Below are 18,054 nucleotides of genomic sequence, written 5' to 3'. Positions count from 1 at the left end.
TACGAAGGGCATGGGGAATGGGTATGGGTATGGGCTGGCTCTTCCTCTTGGACATGGTGGACTCTGTTTGTACATAAATATTTTGTCGATTTCGATTTCAACAAGTTCAGCATAAATTTTGGCACAAAAGCCGCAATTTGTTTTCATCTGTCCCGTCCCACAGTGGCCGCAGTGGAACGCAACATCAGACAGGGACAGGGACAGGGACATGAACAACTGTACAACGTTCCACAATGCTGCCTGCCACACAAACCAAAGAACTTAATCAGGCCTGTATTGTCAGAGAGAGAGAGAGAGAGAGAGACTGCGGTCTGGTCTCTGGTCTCTGGTTTGACGAGGAAGAGGGGTCAAGGAACCGGGTTAGGCTGTGTGGCACAAGCGAAGCGGATTGGCTGCCCTTACCAGTTTCGGTAATATTTCGGTGGGGATGTGTTTTCTGTTGTGGTTTATGCTGCTATTAAATTTAATTGAAATCAAAATTCACATTGCATTTATGAAGCGTCGAAGCGGAGGTATGTGACGGGTCCGTTTGGGGACCAAAGGTTGAGGTAGGACAGCCTCCAGGAGAGTCGTGTGTCGTCGGTCGTGGATTTAAGCTGCTGATGGAAACAGAAGGAAGAGCCCAAAGAAATTGTGAAGCGCCAAAGGATCAAGGAAGAAAACCCACAATGTAGATTCGGAATTATTTGACTTTATTTTGACTTTAAATATTTGAATTTCGAAATCCAGGAATGATGCATGGAATGCTTCACTGTATACGCGGTCCCACTCAGTAGTAGAAGCCGGAGGAGTAATAGTGGGGCCTGGTGTAGCCGTATAGGGCCGTAGGTGGCAGCACCACATGGTGGCTGCGGGCCACTGGCACTGGAATAGCGATGGGATGGAGGATCTCGTTGCGAACCTTCTCCTCGTGGACGCGCTTCAGGTGGAGGGCCTTGGCGGCGGCCACTTCGGGGGTGTCGACAACGGGTTGAGGGAGCTCGTGACCTTCGGCATGCAGAGTACTTCTTCCAGCGCCAACCACAGAGGGATGCTCAGCCACATGATGACCAGATGGATGCTCCGCGTGATGATGCTCCACGGGATGATGCGCTTCGGGATGATGGACAGCTTCGGGATGGACCACGCCATGCACAGCACTCCTGCCTGTGATGTCAATCGGATGTTGCTCGATATGGCCAGAATGATGCTCTACGGGATGGTGCTCTGCGGGATGGTGCTCCACGGGATGGTGCTCGGCAGGATGGTGGACAGCCGGATGGTGCTCAGCGCTTCTGCCTGTAATGTCGGTTGGATGATGCTCGACATGACCAGAATGATGCTCTACGGGATGGTGCTCTGCGGGATGGTGCTCCGCGGGATGGTGCTCGGCAGGATGGTGGACAGCCGGATAATGCTCAGCGCTCCTGCCTGTGATGTCAACGGCATGATGCTCGACATGACCAGAATGATGCTCTACGGAATGGTGCTCTGCGGGATGGTGCTCCGCGGGATGGTGCTCAGCTGGATGATGGACAATCGAATGGTGCTCTGCACTCCTGCCTGAGATGTCTACAGGGTGATGCTCGACATGACCAGAATGATGCTCTGCGGGATGGTGCTCCGCGGGATGGTGCTCAGCTGGATGATGGACAATCGAATGGTGCTCTGCACTCCTGCCTGTGATGTCTACAGGGTGATGCTCGACATGACCAGAATGATGCTCTACGGGATGGTGCTCCGCGGGATGGTGCTCCGCGGAATGGTGATGTTCCACGGGATGGGGATAGACAATTGGGTGGTGACCAACGGAATGGGCAATGCCCTGCACTGCAATCCTGCCAGTGCCGATCACTGAGGGATGCTCAACGATGTGGCCAGCATGGTGCTCGACGGGATGGTGATGTTCCACGGGATGGGGATGCTCCAACGGATGATGGACAGACACTGGATGCTGTACGCCATGCGAGGCACTCCTTCCGGCAGCCAGCTCCCGGGGAATGACAGCCTTCGGCAAATTGGTGGCCGCCACATGGAAGCCACGTGCATCGGCCAAGTAGTCAACGGTCTGGCGTTTGCCTGCTGCATCGCGGTAGCTGTAGGTGCCCCGCGTGGTGCCGTCCAGGGTGCGGGTCTCTTGTTTGGAGGACAGTGGTTCTGAGTAGCCGTAGGAGTACTGGCCCAGGGCGTCCTGCGAGATGTACTGCTGCTGCGTGGGCGTGAACACAGCCGATCCCCCGGCGGAGTAGACGAAGGGGTAGGAGGCCGCGTAGAGGGCCAGGCCATGGGCCGCGCTCAGGAATCCTAACAAGAGGAGTGGATACTTCATGATCTCTTTATGCTCTTTTCTCGCTGCTTTGTGCTCTGTTTGATGCTGCAACTCTTTGAGTTCTGCTGGTTCTGGGCTGCTCCCAGGGTCCTTTTATACAACCCGACACAGTAGGCAGGTTCTAGTTCTAGGTTCTGGTTCTAGGTCTGGTTCTGGATGGGTGCTTCGCCTCCCCCTCGACTCCCCCTCGTGACGCTGCTGTCCGATTTAATGGCCTGGCAAATGAAAGAAAACGAGGCGATCGCGAACTGTCTTGTCCACTTGTGTCGTTAACGGACAACGGCTGCCACTCCTTCTCCTCCAGCCCCATTCCATTCTCCAGGCGTTATGTCCATTTGGTTTAATTGTGGAGTGGATATCTCGGGAGCATGGCATCTCGCATCTCCATCTGCATCTGTGCCTCATGCTGCTGCTGCTCCTGCTGCTGTTATTCCAGAGCCTTGACTTGCCGCTCATCAAGGCCAAAGACCACATCTCCATCCCCATTCCTATCCCACATCTGCAGCAACCCATTCGATCCCCGCAAGTAATTGATATGCAGTTGCTGGTCTTTTTGTTGTTGCCCCATTGTGGCATCTTCTCCCTTTTTTAGGTACATGTACTCGCACTCGCACATTATGGACGGTAACGGCAACGGCCACGACGACTGCGGACTGCGGACTGTGGCACCCAACGGCATTTCAAGGTGAGTGAAGGCCAAGGGCCTGTGTCTCTCTGGAGTCGTGTATCTGTATCTCGTGTATCTGTAGCTGTATCTGCTCTGCTCTGCTCTGCTTTAAGTTGGGGTTTGGGCTTGGGTTATTTTTAGCCGCTTCTTTTATCGATGGAGGCCCCAGAGGCACATCTCGCGGGTGCTTAAGCCCAGCTGGGCAGGGCTCCTGCCTGATTAGGAGGCGGAGGTCTGGCCTTGACTGCTGGGGCTGCCTGATAAGTGCATTTTAATGTTGGCCCCCCTACCATGAGTTTCAATCAAAGCCAGAGCTTAATGATTCTTTTATACCCGATACTCGAAGAGAATGGGGGTATATTAGATTTGTGATGGAAATGGATATGAGTAACAGCCAGAAGGAAGCCATTCCAACCACATAAAGTTATATATTCTTGATCAGCACCATTAGTAGAGTCGATATAGCTATGTCTGTCTATCCGTCCCGATGAGCGCATTGATCTCAGAGATTATAAGAGCTAGAGCAACCAAATTTGGTATCCAGACTCATGGGCTTTTGAAAATTTAGTACCACCCCCTTACGCCCACGCAAAGAACGAAAATCTGTCGCAGAATGATTCTCTCTCTTTCTGGCGCAGTGTGAGCCCTCTGGTGGAGGGGAACTACACTAACTAAGTACCGGGTATAAATGTAGAGTCGCAGCTCTAGCTGCGGCCTCTCGATAGTTCTGGGCACACCGATGTGGATGTGGCTATTGATTTGGTTTACTTGGTGGAATTCTCTCTATCTCTCTCTACGAATGGGAATGCAGATAGAGGTGGGCTGTGATTTGTGAACTATTATCAGGGTCTTGGCTCTCTCTCTCTCTACTTAGATAGGGCCAGCTGCCGAGTATCATGTCAGTATTTATGACTCTTTTGTTATCCTCAAAGAGGGAAAGAGGGAAACTATTCTTGCAGCTTGAAAGGTATTAATTGAATGCATGGTGTATACAGAAACACAATGTATAGTACAGTATTATAGCCTATATTTCTTAAAAAAGAGCACCTCTAACTTCAAACTTAATCGTTAGCCTTTCGTTGTTGAATTTTGTTTTGGTTTCGGCCAGACCCAGGCCCATGACTTCATCCACGAAATAAATACCAAATAATTCTGACAGACACTAGCCATAAATCATTGTCAGGTTTTTTTTTGTTTTTTCCATGTTATTTGGGCTCTGATTTGATTGTGTGCTAAAGCAATTTCCTTATGATTTCCTGGTGACTCTTACTTTCTCTCTGAACATTCTTTTTCAACCTTTCACCCACACTGTCCAGTACAGATTAGACCAGAGCAGACCTCTTTTTCAAGTTCAAAGAACTCTTAATCACTTGAGGCAGTGGCACAGCTCTCACAGCAAGCCATTTGCATAGTCAAACATTGCTGGGAGGTGACCCCGACGGAGACCCCTGCTATGAGCTATGAGCTCACTAGTTAGGCCACCTCCTAAACACACCCACTAGCCAGCTAGCCAGCTAGGGAGCTGGAGCTCCTCCCTGGAAACCCATTACTCTTTCTTGTCTCTTGTCTGGCACTTGTTGGTGCGTGTTTTGCTGTTGTCCAAAATTTCACGCATCGTATTCCGCGCTTTGTTGTGGCGGAGCGGACAGAACCATAAAAATCGGCAGTAAAACTCAGCGTATAGCCCCCAGGTTCCCCCCAGGCCCTCCACCTCGGCCAGATATTTCCTCGGCGAGCTTTAAGCTCTTTTTCCCCCCATTCAATCCACTCAAAACAAACAAAAGTCCGAGTGAGACTTGTTGGTCTGATAAGACGTCACCTTTTTTCTCCGAGTTTCTTTGGGTTTGTTTTGCCTGTTTCTTTATTTTTTTTTATTTTTGATAAATGGCTGTGTCGTGTGGCTGCTGCCTTTTGCTGTTAGTTTTTGTGTATAATCTTTGTGGAAATGAAGTCATCGCTAGGTATATAGTAAATTTATATACCAAAAATATTTGGGGGGATGTGAGATCTAATCTATCTAATCTCTCTTTTGGTCTCTATCAGAAAGGTCTCTATCACTTCTGTCGTTATGTTTCTCTCTGCTGTTTTGTTGATAGTTTAGTTAATGTTGTTTGGAGGATGCGTGTGCTCATCGTTGGGCATACATATATGTATGTGTTTTCCACTCATCGAAAGCTCTCTGGCGTCCAAATATCACTCATACGCCGAATGGGCTTTGGTCTGGCGCTGCGCATTTGTCCAAACAGTTGAGTCTCGACATCGACAGCATTCGCGCGCGCCCTCTGAAAACTAGCTCGAAAAACATCCAAGAAATACCAAGATTTCTGTCACTATTATACGGAAATTTGCACTACATTTGTTTGATTCAAAATGTAAGTAGGAAATGTGTGAAGAACCCCCCGAAGAAATAAAAAAGATGGCTCTACAGTGTCCTTTTTTTGATTGTTTATCCGAGTGTGAGTGGAAGCTGTGCAGGATTTCAAGAGCATTCTTTGACCCACTTCCTGCAATCCATTTGACTGTAACCCAAATGGGCTTTATCGCCCCTGCTCTTGCTCCAGCTCCTGCTCCTGTTCTCCGTTTTAGTTCCGATTTCCTGGATTCCCATTGTTCTGTGGCATCGTTCCCCTGGTACTCGTACTCGTATCCTTCGGTATGTATGCGTGTGGCACCATCATCCGTCATCCCCCCTTCCCCATCCTCCGCCCTGCGCTTGCGCGGTCCTCACATCACAAAGTGATGTCATCTGGGGAAGTGGTGATGTATGCGACCATAGACCATAGACCAGAGACCAGAGCATAAGCATAAGCATAAGCCCCCCTCCTAACTCAATGATTTCTCTATTGCGTTGCGTGTTTATCAAAATCCCCTTCGTTTCCTGTTTGGGGGGGAGGCACCCAAAGAGTATTAATTTATGCATTCAGTTCGAGGCGCTAATATTACAGAGTGTTGTACAAAACGATATGTGGTGCAGCATTTCAAAAAGTTCCCTTCCAGCTATAAATAGTACGACAAGATGACCTAAATTTTCCCTCCAGTATTTGTGGTTTTCCATCCATCACTGGGCAGCACTTGAGGTAGGTTGCTGCCACCCCCGGAAGTCAATTGTTTCCTCTCTATAAACGAGTATGCCTATCTATCCCCATCCCCATCCCAATCCCCATATACTTATGAATATATTTCCCAATTAACTTTTGCCATTTTGGTTCAAAACTAATTAAAATGTTGGAAACGAATTGGCAATCACCCCGCCCTCCCAATTGGAGGAGAGTCGGAAACTTGTTCGTCAGATCAGAAATACTAGCTATGTATATTCACAGGCAATGGGAATGGAACGAAAAACAGAAAGAGAAAAAAGAAACAAATTATTTATGGTCTGGCGGCCAGAGCGGATTATTTTTGATTTAGACCATCCACGCTTCCCCCATCGCAGCGACCGGCCTGCGGTGATGTTCTATGGGGGGAGGAGGGTACACAAGTCGAAAAGAGCCGGAAACCCATCCAGGGATCCCAGCCTGAAACAAGGTCTTTTCATAGTTCCCTAGCTCATTTTTTTTTCAATTATTTTGTTGATACTTTCCCTAAATTTACTCTGAAGTCAATTGGGTTTTTATTTATATCAAAGCAAGGTGTGTATGATGTGAAGATCCTGATAGGTAACCAATCTGTTTGGACGACACCTGCGACATCTTTGATCTTTGCAGATCTGTCTATTCCAACTCCTACCCAAGAGCATTGCCACTTCGTATATCTTTCGATTCACTAAACTTAAACCTTTCCATGCATATTCCCAGCTCTTTTGTGCTGTAGTTTGTCAACTTTTTCTTGTTTCTCAGTATTTATGGCTTCCAATTACAAGGAAGGGCGGAGTAAAGGGTTCCATTATACTCTTCTCTCGCTCCCTCAGTGGACGTGTTCGGTAATTTGTTTCGTCTCCAGAGCTCCACAGCTCCAGAGGTCCACAGCTCCAGTGGAGTTCAAGTTCAATGACACGCCACGTTTCAGGCCTAAGAAGATGATTAATGATGGAATTATGATGCATGCAATGATCTCAATTGACCATTGCGATTGAATAGTGGATTAAATGGGAATATATGTAGTCATATGAGAAAATGGCCCCACCCCAGAGCCGCACTTTAGAATAGAGGCTGATTCCAGACCAAAACGTAATCAAAATATCAAACGAGCGGCGTAATGAGGCGATGACATAAGCATTAGTACTCGTAGTACTCGTCGTAGAGTCGAGTCGATTAGCTTTTCACTTGCGAGAGCTCATTATTCGGTTTGGGGCGGGGTCTTCACCCAGATACAGATAGCATTTGACATGCTCGACGGACTGCATCAGGGTCTTCGGAATCCAAGGTCAAGGCTGCCGTGGGGTGGTTGCCTGACCTTCAGAGTCCTGCATTCTGCATTCCACTCCTCTGCTTCTCTTCTGCTCTATTCTGGGATTCCTTTTGTTAACATCTGTCCAGGCCAGGCCAGGCACAAGCCATGCAATCATATCTCACCCAAACAAAAACAAAAAAAACCAAAAAAAAAGCAAGGAGAAGACCCAAAACTGGTTGAGGCCGCATCTTATCGCTGCCTTAAATGGTTGCCCCAAAACAGCTCCCAGATCTCCTGGGGCCTCCGTGGTGGCTGCTGCTGCTGCCTCTTTAAGTGGCGCATAATTAATGACCCAGCCAATAAATGCTCACGTTTTATTTACTGTTTATGGGAGGATTTGGTTCCCCCCCCCTACCCCCTCTCCATACCAGTGTATTCCCTCCACATATTATTGGGGTCTCCGTCTCCCGCCCATATCGATTCGTGTTGGGTAGCCGCCTGTAGACATGACGACAATTTATGCTACAAGCAATTTTAAAACTAAATTATCAATGAGATTTATGCGATATGCAATGCTTAACATATTAAGTGATCTACGAGGAGGGGTTTTGCTGGAGATGCATATGTATGGGGACCATTTTTGTACCATATAAGAGGGCATTTTAGAGTCTTACTCTAAGATGTGTCTAGTTTTAACTTTCATTAGATCACAGACCATTCAAGCTTGAAAACCTGTCTCTTGTGTGTCAAAAAACCTTGGTCATAATGGATTTTAGCTGTTTGTTCAAGCTACCGCTATGTGCCGACCCCCTGTCGATCCCCCTGGGGCTTTATTTGTGTGTTCGCATGGATCGTTATTTGCGTTTCGTATGGTGATGATAATTAGCCTCTTTAGAAGCAAGCAATACAAATATTTAGATGACGTCAGTTAATGGTTGGATCTCTCCCGATTTCGGCTTCAGTTCAGGCTCGCTTCTCTCGGGGGAACAGCTGAGAAAAAGCTCTTGGCTTTATCTTCGAGATAGGAATATAATCGGAAGACAGATAAGCTCTGCGTGTTGAAATCAAGCGGATAGATAGATAGAGAAAACGTATGGTAACAGAACCACAGAAACACAGAACTCCTCGACCCACCGCAATGTTGGTCAGTGTTGTGGCCCACAGGTAAGGCACTGCGTAGAAGAAGGTTCCATTGCGTGTTGACAAAGTGGAAAATAGAAATAGAAATGTGACCCATCAGGCAAGGCAATATGTACTCCTCATGTATTAACCATTAACTAATCTACCATTCGCATATCCTATCCCATAGAGCCAGCATGTCTGAGGCAGCAGCAAATGGTAGCAGTCCCTCTCCCGCTCCCGCTACAGAGGCACCGGTGGCGGAGTTGGCCCAACTGGCACTGGAGGAGGAGGCGGCACCCAAAGTGAGCTTCTCGGATCAGTTCAAGGCCTTCTCCAAGTTCGGGGACACCAAGTCCGATGGGAAGCTAATCACGCTCTCGCAGAGCGACAAGTGGATGAAGCAGGCGAAGGTGATCGACAAGAAGATCACCACCACGGACACGGGCATCCACTTCAAGAAGTTCAAGGCCCTGAAGATCTCTCTGACGGACTACAACAAATTCCTTGACGATCTGGCCAAGACGAGGAAGGTGGAGCTGTCGGAGATCAAGCAGAAGCTGGCCAGCTGTGGGGCTCCGGGTGTGGCGCAGGTTTCGGTGAGTGATCAATACTTTCCCCAGAGTAAGACGATTCTCATACTCATTTCCCTCCCTCTATTCCGTGTCCGTGTAGGCTGGAAAGGCTGCGGCAGCCGTGGACCGGCTGACGGACACCAGCAAGTATACGGGCTCCCACAAGGAGCGCTTCGATGCCACCGGCAAGGGCAAGGGCATTGCCGGCAGACGCAATGTGGTCGATGGCTCTGGCTATGTGAGCGGGTATCAGCACAAGGACACATACGATGGAGCCCACTAAAGGGACATCCCAATCACCCAATCACCCACCTTTGAGTCCTTTGAACCCCGTCGTTTGTGTCTGTCTCTAGTTTATCCCTTAATTTCTAATTTCTAATTTCTTATTTCTAATGGTAGCTGCAATTATTTATCGTTTACCTTTTTGTATATAATATAAGTTGTGATAATTTAAGTGCTTAAAAAATAAATTCAAATATTTTCGACATTTCTTTTTGAGTTTTTAATTATTATTATTCTTATTTTCGTTAAGTTGAGTTCTCCTTCGATACGTAACCCCAACCAAACCCTCTAAAAGCGGCCCAAAAAGTTCAAAGAGTTGATTGTCCAACCGAAAACCGAATTACATTTACATATATCTTGAAGATCAACAGATCCACAAATTCACAGATTCTATATCTATTTCTAGCCTTAAGATATGAATTGAACATTTTTAATATGAAACTTTGTGAGAGAAATTGTATAACCGTATAAATATATACCAAAGATGCATACATACATATATGACACATTGGAAGGAATATATGCTATGTTTTTTCATAAGATTTTTGCTTGAATAAATACAAATCAAATAATTACCATAAAGTAAAGGGAATCTTTTCCCCTTCCCTTTGATGGCTGGGAAAATCATACCTGTCCTATTTTTGAGGAGAAGAGAGTCTTCTCATTCCGATTTCAATTAAGAGATCATTGATTTATCATTGATGCAAAGCTGACACATCGGAACACCATCGGAAAAGCAGTGTGAGGCGGACTGCACGCTAGAGCGACTCTCGGTCCAGATGGAGGAGAAATCGATACGAGTACGTATATATCTGCCGATCTGTCTGGGTTTGCATAATCCTAACCCAGAGCCAGTGGAGAACTAGTGGGGCGGCTATTGATTGCAACGGGCCAAAGTCATTTCAAGATGTATCGTATATCACCCACAGCGAAGGGCTATAAAAGCGGCATCCGATGGCCTCTAAGTCAGCAGTGCATCGGAGACATCTCCAGAGCTCTCATCATCAGCATTAGCACCAGCATCACAGGATTAACAGCAACAGAAGGATGTCTTTTCGTGGCAAGAATGCGGTGGTGACTGGCGGGGCCGGCGGCATAGGACTCCAGGTGTCCAAGCAGCTCCTGACGGCTGGAGCAGCGGTGTGTACATCAGATACGGGGACTGTTACAGTCACTCCTTAACGCATGCATTCCCCCAGAAGGTGGCCATCATCGACATACAGGACAATCTGGAGGAGTTCGTCAAGTTGCGGGCGGCCCATCCCACGCAGAGCGTGATGATCGTCAAAATGGATGTGGCCAACAAGAAGGGCGTGGAGGCCACCTACGAGGAGATTGCCAAGACCTTTGGGAGCATCGACATTGTGGTGAACGTGGCGGGCATCTTTAATGACAAGGATGTCCAGCGCACTCTCCTCGTGAATCTGGGCGGTATCATCAACTCGACGCTGAGTGCACTGCCCTACATGAGCAAGGACAATGGCGGCAAGGGAGGCATTGTGATCAACATGAGCTCGGTGGTCGGACTGGATCCGATGTTCATCATTCCCGTCTACGGGGCCACCAAGGCGGGCATCCTCAACTTTACTCGCTGCTTGGCGGTAGGCTAGCATCCATTTATCCATTTTTATCCTTCTCCTGCTTATGAGTATTTTTACGCCACTCCAGAACGACAAGTACTACGCTAGATCGGGCATCAAGTTTGTTACCGTCTGCCCTGGGGCCACCATGACGGACATGTTTACCAACTTCACGGAGAAGATCATTTTCCCGGAGACGAGCGACGAGACGTACAGGATCCTCGACAGGCTCAACAAGCAGAGCGCCGCCGACGTGTCCCGCTGCATCTTGAGTGTGCTCGAGAAGGACAAGAACGGAGCGGTCTATGTCATTGAGGGCAAGCGCGTCTTCCCCATGGAATTGAAGCCCCAATGGACAGGCAAGGAACAGGCTCTCTAAGCTGTGCTGCACTCCTCCAACACTGACTCCAGCATACTCCAGTTATACAAACTATCGAAATTAGTATTTAATAAACATGCGAAGCACACCACAAGCGTCACTAATCTAATCACTAATCATCGCGCCAGGTAACCAGCACCTCGTCCGTGCGATATCGTTGCGTCACAAAGGACTCCTCGAACGGCATTCGAGAGCCCGACTTGAACATCTCGGCTCCTGCGTGGGCAATCATCAGGCCGTTGTCAATGCAGTATCGTTCGTCGATGGCAAAGAGTTTCCCTCCACGCTCTTCGCACATAATCCCCATCATCTTCTGGAGACGCTCATTGCAGCCCACTCCGCCCACAATGAGAACCTACAGATACAGAAGATAAGTGACATTACTCCAACTAGCTCCGACTACTCACCTCATTGGATCCGCAATGCGCCATGGCACGCTCTGTGATCTCCACCAGCATGGCGAAGATGGTCTCCTGCAGCGAGAAGCAAAGATCGGCCGGCTTGGCAACCGAGGCATCTGCTTCCAGGGTTTTCTTGCGTTTGTTGGGATTCTTTGTGGGATCGGCCAGCTCCTCGATATGCGACAGAATGCCTGAGAAGCTCACGTCCATGCCCTTGACCACATAGGGAAGATTGATGTAGTTTGTCCCTTCCTTGGCCATCTGCTCGATATTGTAGCCCGGACTGGGGTCGTTGGGAAGCTTGAGGATGCGAGCAAAGCGGTCCAGGCAATTTCCCACGGCAATGTCAATGGTCTCTCCGAAAATGCGATACTTCTTGTTGGAATAGGCAATCACTTGGGTGTTGCCGCCGCTCACATAGAGAATGATGGGGTTCTGGGCGCCCGTGATGTGGCGTCCCATCTCGATGTGGCCAATGCAGTGATTTACTCCCAGCAACGGCTTCTCCCACAGAAGCGACAGAGTGCGAGCCACAATGGCCCCCACCAGCAGTGGCGGGGCCATGCCCGGGCCTTTGGTGTAGCAAATGACATCCAGGTCGGATGGCTTTATTTTTGCTTCTTTTAAGCTTTCCTGGACCAGCGCAAGAATTACCTCGCGATGATGTTTGGCCGTTGCATTGGGCAGAAAACCTTTAGCACATAAGAATACCAACGGATTAGAGAGAGAGAGAGAGAGAGAGCCAGAAAGCCGGCAGCAGCAACAGGAAATACATTACCTTCTCCTGGCGGTGTGATGTAGGTTCGGCGCACATTGGCCAACACCTCGCCATCGCGAATGATTCCCACGCCAATTTTATTGGCACTGCCTTCAATTCCCAATGAACAAACCATTCTTAAATTAAAATAATTGAATTGAAATAACAAAAGAAATAACAATTGTCCACGGTCAGCTGGTATGAACCACTGTATGGATGTAGCGATATGTATCGTCTAAAGCAGCAGCTGATTGTCCATCTAAACAATATTAATCGATTGATACCGAACAAAATTTCGATATAAAAAATATCGACTGCAATATGCGAACTTCTTTGTTAAATTAAAAAGATAAATGCGTTAAATCACAAATAAATATGGAAACAGCGCAGGCCCCCCCGCCGGCTGAGGAGAGGAGTGAAGAGAATGTGTCTGAGATGGATACTTCTCAGATAAACAACCATCCGGAGGGAGAAACAACAAATGACAGTGGAGACGTGGAGCAGCAGCATCTGGAATGCGATAAAATAGAGCAGACTGCTGAAAGAAAGCCAACAAAGGCGAAAGCGGATGACGAGAAACCAGTTGCGGGAGACGAACTTCTCGTTGAGCATTTGAAGGCAGCGGTGCTGCAACAAATGCCTGTGCCTGTGCAGGATGAAGACCAATCGGGTGTCAGCATGCGCTTCAGAGACCTGCAAGTCCAAGACCAGGAACAGAATCTCAAAAAGCTGTCACAGAACGAGATCCTATCCCATGTGCACTGTCTGGCCCAGTTGGAGGAGCAGCGTCGCAGCTATGAGCAGCAGATGGAGCAGCTGCGAACTTCCAATGCCCAGAAGGACAACATGATGACGCTCCTGCAGCGCGAGAATGCCATCTTGGACAAGGAGAAGCAGGCCTTTCGCAAGGAAATGGATATGGCCAACAAGGAGAAGGAGACCACAGTCATTAAGTTTGCCATGAAGGAGAAACTACTCATCGATGCCAAAAAGGAGAAGGAGGCGGTGGATAAGCAGCTGGCGGATACCAAGAAAGAGGTGAAGAATGTTTCTACCCGCTTCATGGCCATCCACGAGGAAAAGTCCAGAATGACGTACATAATAGATGAAAAGGTAGAAGTATTAGCTATTGCCATGAGGAGGCTCCTCTAATCCGTTTCTCCTTTTAGTGCAACGAAGTTAGGAAATATCAGCGCGAATGCGAAAAGTACAAAACGGAGATGAGCCACCTAGAGTCCAAGCTAAAGTATCACATGAACAAGCTGTCCATCGAAACGGAGGCCAAGGCGGTAAGTATCGATCTACCCGAGAGTGACTCCATTTGACTCCAATCCCTTTCCCGATTGCAGGCCCTGGAGCGCAAGCTGGAAGAGGAGCGAAATGCACCGAATAAGCTGGAGGAGAAGGCCAATGGTTGGTTGAATCTCGAATAATTCTGAAAAAATATCTTCAACGCTTGATTATCTTATTTTCAGAGAAGCTAAGGATGGAATTTGAAGCCAATACAATACTCTTGAAGCACGAGATCACAAGCAAGACTGAGGCCCTCGAAAAAGTCACCAAAGAGCAGCAAAAGCAAAGTGAAGCCAACAAAGAGCTGCAGCAGCAGCTACAAGGGCTCGCCTTGGAGGTACAAAGTCTATGCAAAGTATGTCATAGATTTCGTATAGCTATTTTTCTCTTTTTTAGCATACTCAACTCACGGAAGAGTTTAATCGACTACGAGAGCAGCACCATGGAGTCGAGGCGGCCTACAGCGATGAGCTACTCAATTCGGCCAAGCTACGGGGACAACTCGAGGAACTACAACTGCTGCGCACCCAAAACACAATGTAAGGAATCGACTGTAGTCGATGGAGTATTTCCACTAGACTCAAGAATCTCTTTATAGAAATGAAGAAAAGCTGTCCGAACAGCAGGCGAGAGTGCAGCAACTGGAAGCAGAGGCTCAAGAAAACGAAGCAGATCTGAAACAATTGAAAATCAAGAAACAGGAACTGCTCACGATCAACAAGGAGATGAGCGAGCTGATCGTCTGCCTGCAAAACGACATTTGTCTGGCGGAATCAAAGGTAAGTCATAGAAATAGAGAAAATTGACTGAAGGCTGCAAAAAATGTACCTGCCCCGAGTGAGGCTCGAACTCACGACCTTAAGATTATGAGACTTACGCGCTGCCAACTGCGCCATCGAGGCCTTGTATTCGTCCGCGACCAAAGCAGGCTAAACCTTTCAAAAACGAGGATCCACTAATTGTGCTTCTATCTCTACTATCGGCAGGCTCAGGGTCTCGAAGCGGAGAACAAGCTGATGAAGCAGGAGAAACTTGGCTACGACTGCAGATATGGGGAACTGGAGCAGCAGCTGAGCTCCGAGGCTGCGGAAAAGAACGAGGAGCGGCTGCTGCTGGCCAAACATCTCTCCGAGAAGACCAAGCTATACGAGTTGACGAAGCAGAAGCTGGACAATGTCCAGGGCGACTTCGAGGCCACCCAGCACAAGCATGCCACCGTCGTAAAAGAGCTCCAGAGGGAGCTGCAAAAGTACAAAAAGGGCATTGCCGAACCCAAGGGTGGCATTAGCTACTGCAGCAACTGCCAACAGGCCCTGAACGGGGGCTATCCCCAGGAGCAGCAGCAGCAGCGCACCCACAGTCGCACCAGCAGCCATGGCAGCGTGCATAGCGGCAGCCGGCGGGCCAGCGAATCCTCAGAGTCGGAAACTGTGGCCAGCAGTGCGACCGCTGTGCCGCCGCCTGTGATGCAACAGGTGGACCTGCAGTCGGTACCGTCCAAGAAGGTTCTCGTTGAGCGTATTCTCCGGCTGCAGCAGGCCACGGCTAGGCAAACGGAACGGATCGAGTTCCTGGAGAACCACACGGCCGCCCTAGTATCCGAGGTGCAGAAAAAGTCCAAAGTCGTCCAGCACTACATGCTCAGGGACCAGACAGCGGGCGCCCTAACTAGCTCGAAGAGCGACCAGAACAAGAGCGAGCTCGTGAAGTACGGCAACGGCATAATGGCGGCCATCTACGGGGGCTCCAAGGGCGGCGAGAGCAAGGGCATGTCCCTGGAGCTATCGCTGGAGATCAACAAGAAGCTGCAGACCGTGCTAGAGGACACGCTGCTGAAGAACATTACGCTCAAGGAGAACCTCGACATGCTGGGCCTCGAGGTGGACAATCTGACGCGCAAGCTGCGTGCCTTAGAGGCCTCCAAATGATCCAATTCCAAGTTCCAGCCCATCCATTCCAGAGTCTAATCCATGTAAATACAGATTATTTGTAAAAAATTCTTCGATGTGCTTAAGGTAAAATGTATAGTAAATGTATTTAATATTTTAACAGTGCAAAGGCGGTCTCTACGGTTCCTCCTCACAGCAGGCCCTCGTAGAGCTTGGAGCTGACGGATTTTGGCTGGCCCAGATCCATGCTAACCTTCAGGGTGGGCTCCTCCCCCGCCTCGGCCATGCGCGCCAGCTTGTTGGGGGTCTTCTTGAAGTGCACTTTCATGAAGGGATTGGCCTCGCCTGTCTCCTCTTTGACGTACTCGCGCAGCAGCGGCGGCAGGTCGATCTTTGTGGGCAGCACGACTGGCGCGACTTTCTTCTGGTTGCTAAGGAACTTTGCCTCCTCCGCCTGCGGCACCAGCTCGTAGTCCGCCTTGTAGCTGGTGCTGTAGATCTCTACGGGCTTCGGCTGCGTGACGCCGCGCCAGGTCTTCTCCACGGTCACGCGAACCTTACGGATCTGGTCGGTCTGCTCGTCCACCGCCTGCACTTTGAGGATCCTCATGTAGCAGGGCTCCGGGTAGCGCTGGAACATGTTACGTATGACCATGCGGCCGACTCCCCAGTTGGGGAGGTTCGACACTAGTTCCCACAACGTGTTCCCCTTAAAGTCTGTGGTGCGGCCAATGTATTTGATTACTTTCTGAGCCATTTTGAGTTATAATTTTACGTTATTTAAGAAATTAATGAAAAAAATTCCAAGTGATGCCATTCACAGACAAGCGCGGACACGAACAGCTGAGCCGGTTGAAACGGGCGCCATCTACCGACTTTAAAGCGAACATCTTGACTGCAATCGATAGACATCCATGTGTTCGTTCTAGCGCTTTATTACAAACCTTTTTCAAGTTTCAAAAAAATGATAAAGAGTGCACAAGGATCTGGCAGTTTGTTAATTGATTACATGGACAGCCACGTAAGTCTGACTATAACATTTAATTAAATATATAAAATGAAGGGATACATTAGACTTGAAACATTCACTGGGCGTACACATTTCGCGTGTGCTCGTCACCTGACGCCGTGTGGCCCACGCCGCTGGTGTCAATGTGCTCATCGTACGATTCCTCTGCCAATTCATGCCCCTCGTGCCCCTCAAGGGGGTGCCCCGACTGATTCGTGCTCTCGTGCAGACCAATGGTCGCATGCTGCGCCGCCTTGGAGGCATTCACCTGAGCTGCAGCCGCCGAAGAGGCTGCTTTCAGGGCCGACTCTTTGGTGGCCGCGTAATCCACACGCGCCTGCTGCAGCTGCTCCTCCACTTGTTCGAGGCGGTTCTTGGCTTGGCCCACCATTGTGGACTGGGAGGCCAGTTGGTTGGACACCTCGCTAGCAGTTTGCTCCGCCTGCTCGGCCACGGATTTGGCATTGTTTACGGCCGCCGTCAGGACGGAGATGTGATGATGGGCCGCCTGCGCCGTCTGCTGGGCCAGTCTTGAGGAGATCTTCGCGGCCTTCAGCTGCTCCAGCTCGCGGGAGAGCGCCCGCTGGGCCTCGGCGGCCTGCTGCTCCAATTCCTGCAGCACCACCTCCTTCCCCGCAAGCGCAGCCTGGGCCGTGGCCGATGCCTGGGATGCCGCTTGCGCGAGGGTGTTCTGTGCAATGTATGCCGCCTGCTTGGCCGCCGCATGCTGGTTGGACACGGCGCTGTGCGCCTGATCCGCTGATCCCTGGGCTATGGAACGCAGTCCGCTGCCAATGCTGTAGCCATGATTCCCCTTGTTGCTACTGCTGCTGCTGCTCCCCGACGACTGGCTGTAGTAGCTCTTGGGACTACTGTGCTGGGTAGTACTATGCTGTGAACTGATGTGCTGGGGACTACTGTGCTCTGGCTCTGGAGGTTCCACTGCCGGATGCAGGGATTCATAGTATCCATTTTGATGGTGCTGCTGCGGCAACGGCGGCGGCTGCTGGGGTCGATAGTGGTAGCCATTCCTCTTGTGCAGGCGACCCAAGGCTTCGGCGAAGAGCATCACTGGAGAGGGAGAACAATTATCCACTGGATACTCTTCTCTCCATCCCTATTGGCTTACCTATCACCATCTGGCAGAGCTGGAATCGTAATCCTTTGACGTACATCTCCCTAACGCTGCTGGAACTGCATTGAGCTGCCTCCCATTCGGCGATCTTCCATTTATAACGCGATTGGGGTCCAGCGATGCAGAAACATTCAAGTTGCGGAAAGTCGGTTGCGGTTTTTAAATTTAACTGATGATCGCCATGGATCGTACGATCGTACTTTCGGCTATTTGAATGCTCCACACACACACGCACACACACTCTTTTTGGCTGCACCTTCTGCCCCTTTTGAGGAAGTGCGGCGACCACATTTGTTGGTCCAAGATTCGGCGGCGTCTTTTAATGCTTCGC

The 18,054-nt window shown here is 49.4% G+C and overlaps 7 protein-coding genes and 1 non-coding gene across 11 annotated transcripts; 3 read left to right on the top strand and 5 right to left on the bottom strand.

The window, feature by feature from the left end:
* Positions 1–769: 769 nt before the first annotated feature.
* LOC6599816 (histidine-rich glycoprotein) lies at positions 770–2,308 on the bottom strand. The gene has a single exon (XM_002024880.2). The coding sequence runs from the start codon at positions 2,306–2,308 to the stop codon at positions 770–772; it is 1,539 nt and encodes a 512-aa protein (XP_002024916.1).
* A 2,942-nt stretch (positions 2,309–5,250) lies between these two features.
* Positions 5,251–9,488, top strand: LOC6599817 (TPPP family protein CG45057). Of its 3 annotated transcripts, none has more exons than XM_026991493.1 (3): positions 5,251–5,347; positions 8,614–9,022; positions 9,099–9,488. In XM_026991493.1, exons 2-3 carry the CDS (start codon positions 8,621–8,623, stop codon positions 9,279–9,281), a joined length of 585 nt encoding a protein of 194 aa, XP_026847294.1. In that variant the 5' UTR covers positions 5,251–5,347; positions 8,614–8,620; the 3' UTR covers positions 9,282–9,488. The 3 variants fall into 3 exon arrangements, with proteins under 3 accessions (XP_026847294.1, XP_026847295.1, XP_026847293.1); XM_026991494.1 differs by lacking the exon at positions 5,251–5,347 and adding an exon at positions 5,611–5,628; XM_026991492.1 differs by lacking the exon at positions 5,251–5,347 and adding an exon at positions 8,453–8,468.
* A 770-nt stretch (positions 9,489–10,258) lies between these two features.
* LOC6599818 (alcohol dehydrogenase) lies at positions 10,259–11,333 on the top strand. Of its 2 annotated transcripts, none has more exons than XM_026991490.1 (3): positions 10,259–10,420; positions 10,483–10,881; positions 10,949–11,333. In XM_026991490.1, exons 1-3 carry the CDS (start codon positions 10,328–10,330, stop codon positions 11,237–11,239), a joined length of 783 nt encoding a protein of 260 aa, XP_026847291.1. In that variant the 5' UTR covers positions 10,259–10,327; the 3' UTR covers positions 11,240–11,333. The 2 variants fall into 2 exon arrangements, with proteins under 2 accessions (XP_026847291.1, XP_026847290.1); XM_026991489.1 differs by having other exon boundaries at positions 10,480–10,881.
* On the bottom strand, positions 11,292–12,534 carry LOC6599820 (probable tRNA N6-adenosine threonylcarbamoyltransferase). The gene is made up of 3 exons (XM_002024884.2): positions 12,419–12,534; positions 11,647–12,332; positions 11,292–11,594 (listed from the first exon to the last, which is right to left on the bottom strand). Exons 1-3 carry the CDS (start codon positions 12,531–12,533, stop codon positions 11,352–11,354), a joined length of 1,044 nt encoding a protein of 347 aa, XP_002024920.1. The 5' UTR covers position 12,534; the 3' UTR covers positions 11,292–11,351.
* A 202-nt stretch (positions 12,535–12,736) lies between these two features.
* LOC6599821 (coiled-coil domain-containing protein 186) lies at positions 12,737–15,736 on the top strand. The gene is made up of 7 exons (XM_002024885.2): positions 12,737–13,510; positions 13,567–13,686; positions 13,747–13,810; positions 13,873–14,027; positions 14,087–14,229; positions 14,289–14,469; positions 14,677–15,736. The coding sequence occupies exons 1-7, from the start codon at positions 12,773–12,775 to the stop codon at positions 15,616–15,618; spliced, it is 2,343 nt and encodes a 780-aa protein (XP_002024921.2). The 5' UTR covers positions 12,737–12,772; the 3' UTR covers positions 15,619–15,736.
* On the bottom strand, positions 14,520–14,592 carry Trnam-cau. The gene has a single exon. It is a non-coding gene; the product is annotated as a tRNA-Met (tRNA).
* Positions 15,701–16,377, bottom strand: LOC6599823. The gene has a single exon (XM_002024886.2). It carries the CDS (start codon positions 16,334–16,336, stop codon positions 15,770–15,772), a length of 567 nt encoding a protein of 188 aa, XP_002024922.1. The 5' UTR covers positions 16,337–16,377; the 3' UTR covers positions 15,701–15,769.
* Positions 16,378–16,664: 287 nt separating this feature from the next.
* Positions 16,665–17,763, bottom strand: LOC6599869 (uncharacterized protein CG45076). Its single transcript, XM_002024887.1, has 2 exons — positions 17,718–17,763; positions 16,665–17,659 (listed from the first exon to the last, which is right to left on the bottom strand). The coding sequence occupies exons 1-2, from the start codon at positions 17,761–17,763 to the stop codon at positions 16,665–16,667; spliced, it is 1,041 nt and encodes a 346-aa protein (XP_002024923.1).
* Positions 17,764–18,054: the final 291 nt, after the last annotated feature.

The sequence above is a fragment of the Drosophila persimilis genome, unplaced genomic scaffold (assembly GCF_003286085.1).
Source record: "Drosophila persimilis strain 14011-0111.01,24,50 unplaced genomic scaffold, DperRS2 tig00000676-arrow-arrow-pilon, whole genome shotgun sequence".
In the NCBI taxonomy this organism is placed as follows: Eukaryota; Metazoa; Arthropoda; class Insecta; order Diptera; family Drosophilidae; genus Drosophila; species Drosophila persimilis.
This window is presented reverse-complemented; position numbering and strand designations above follow the sequence as displayed.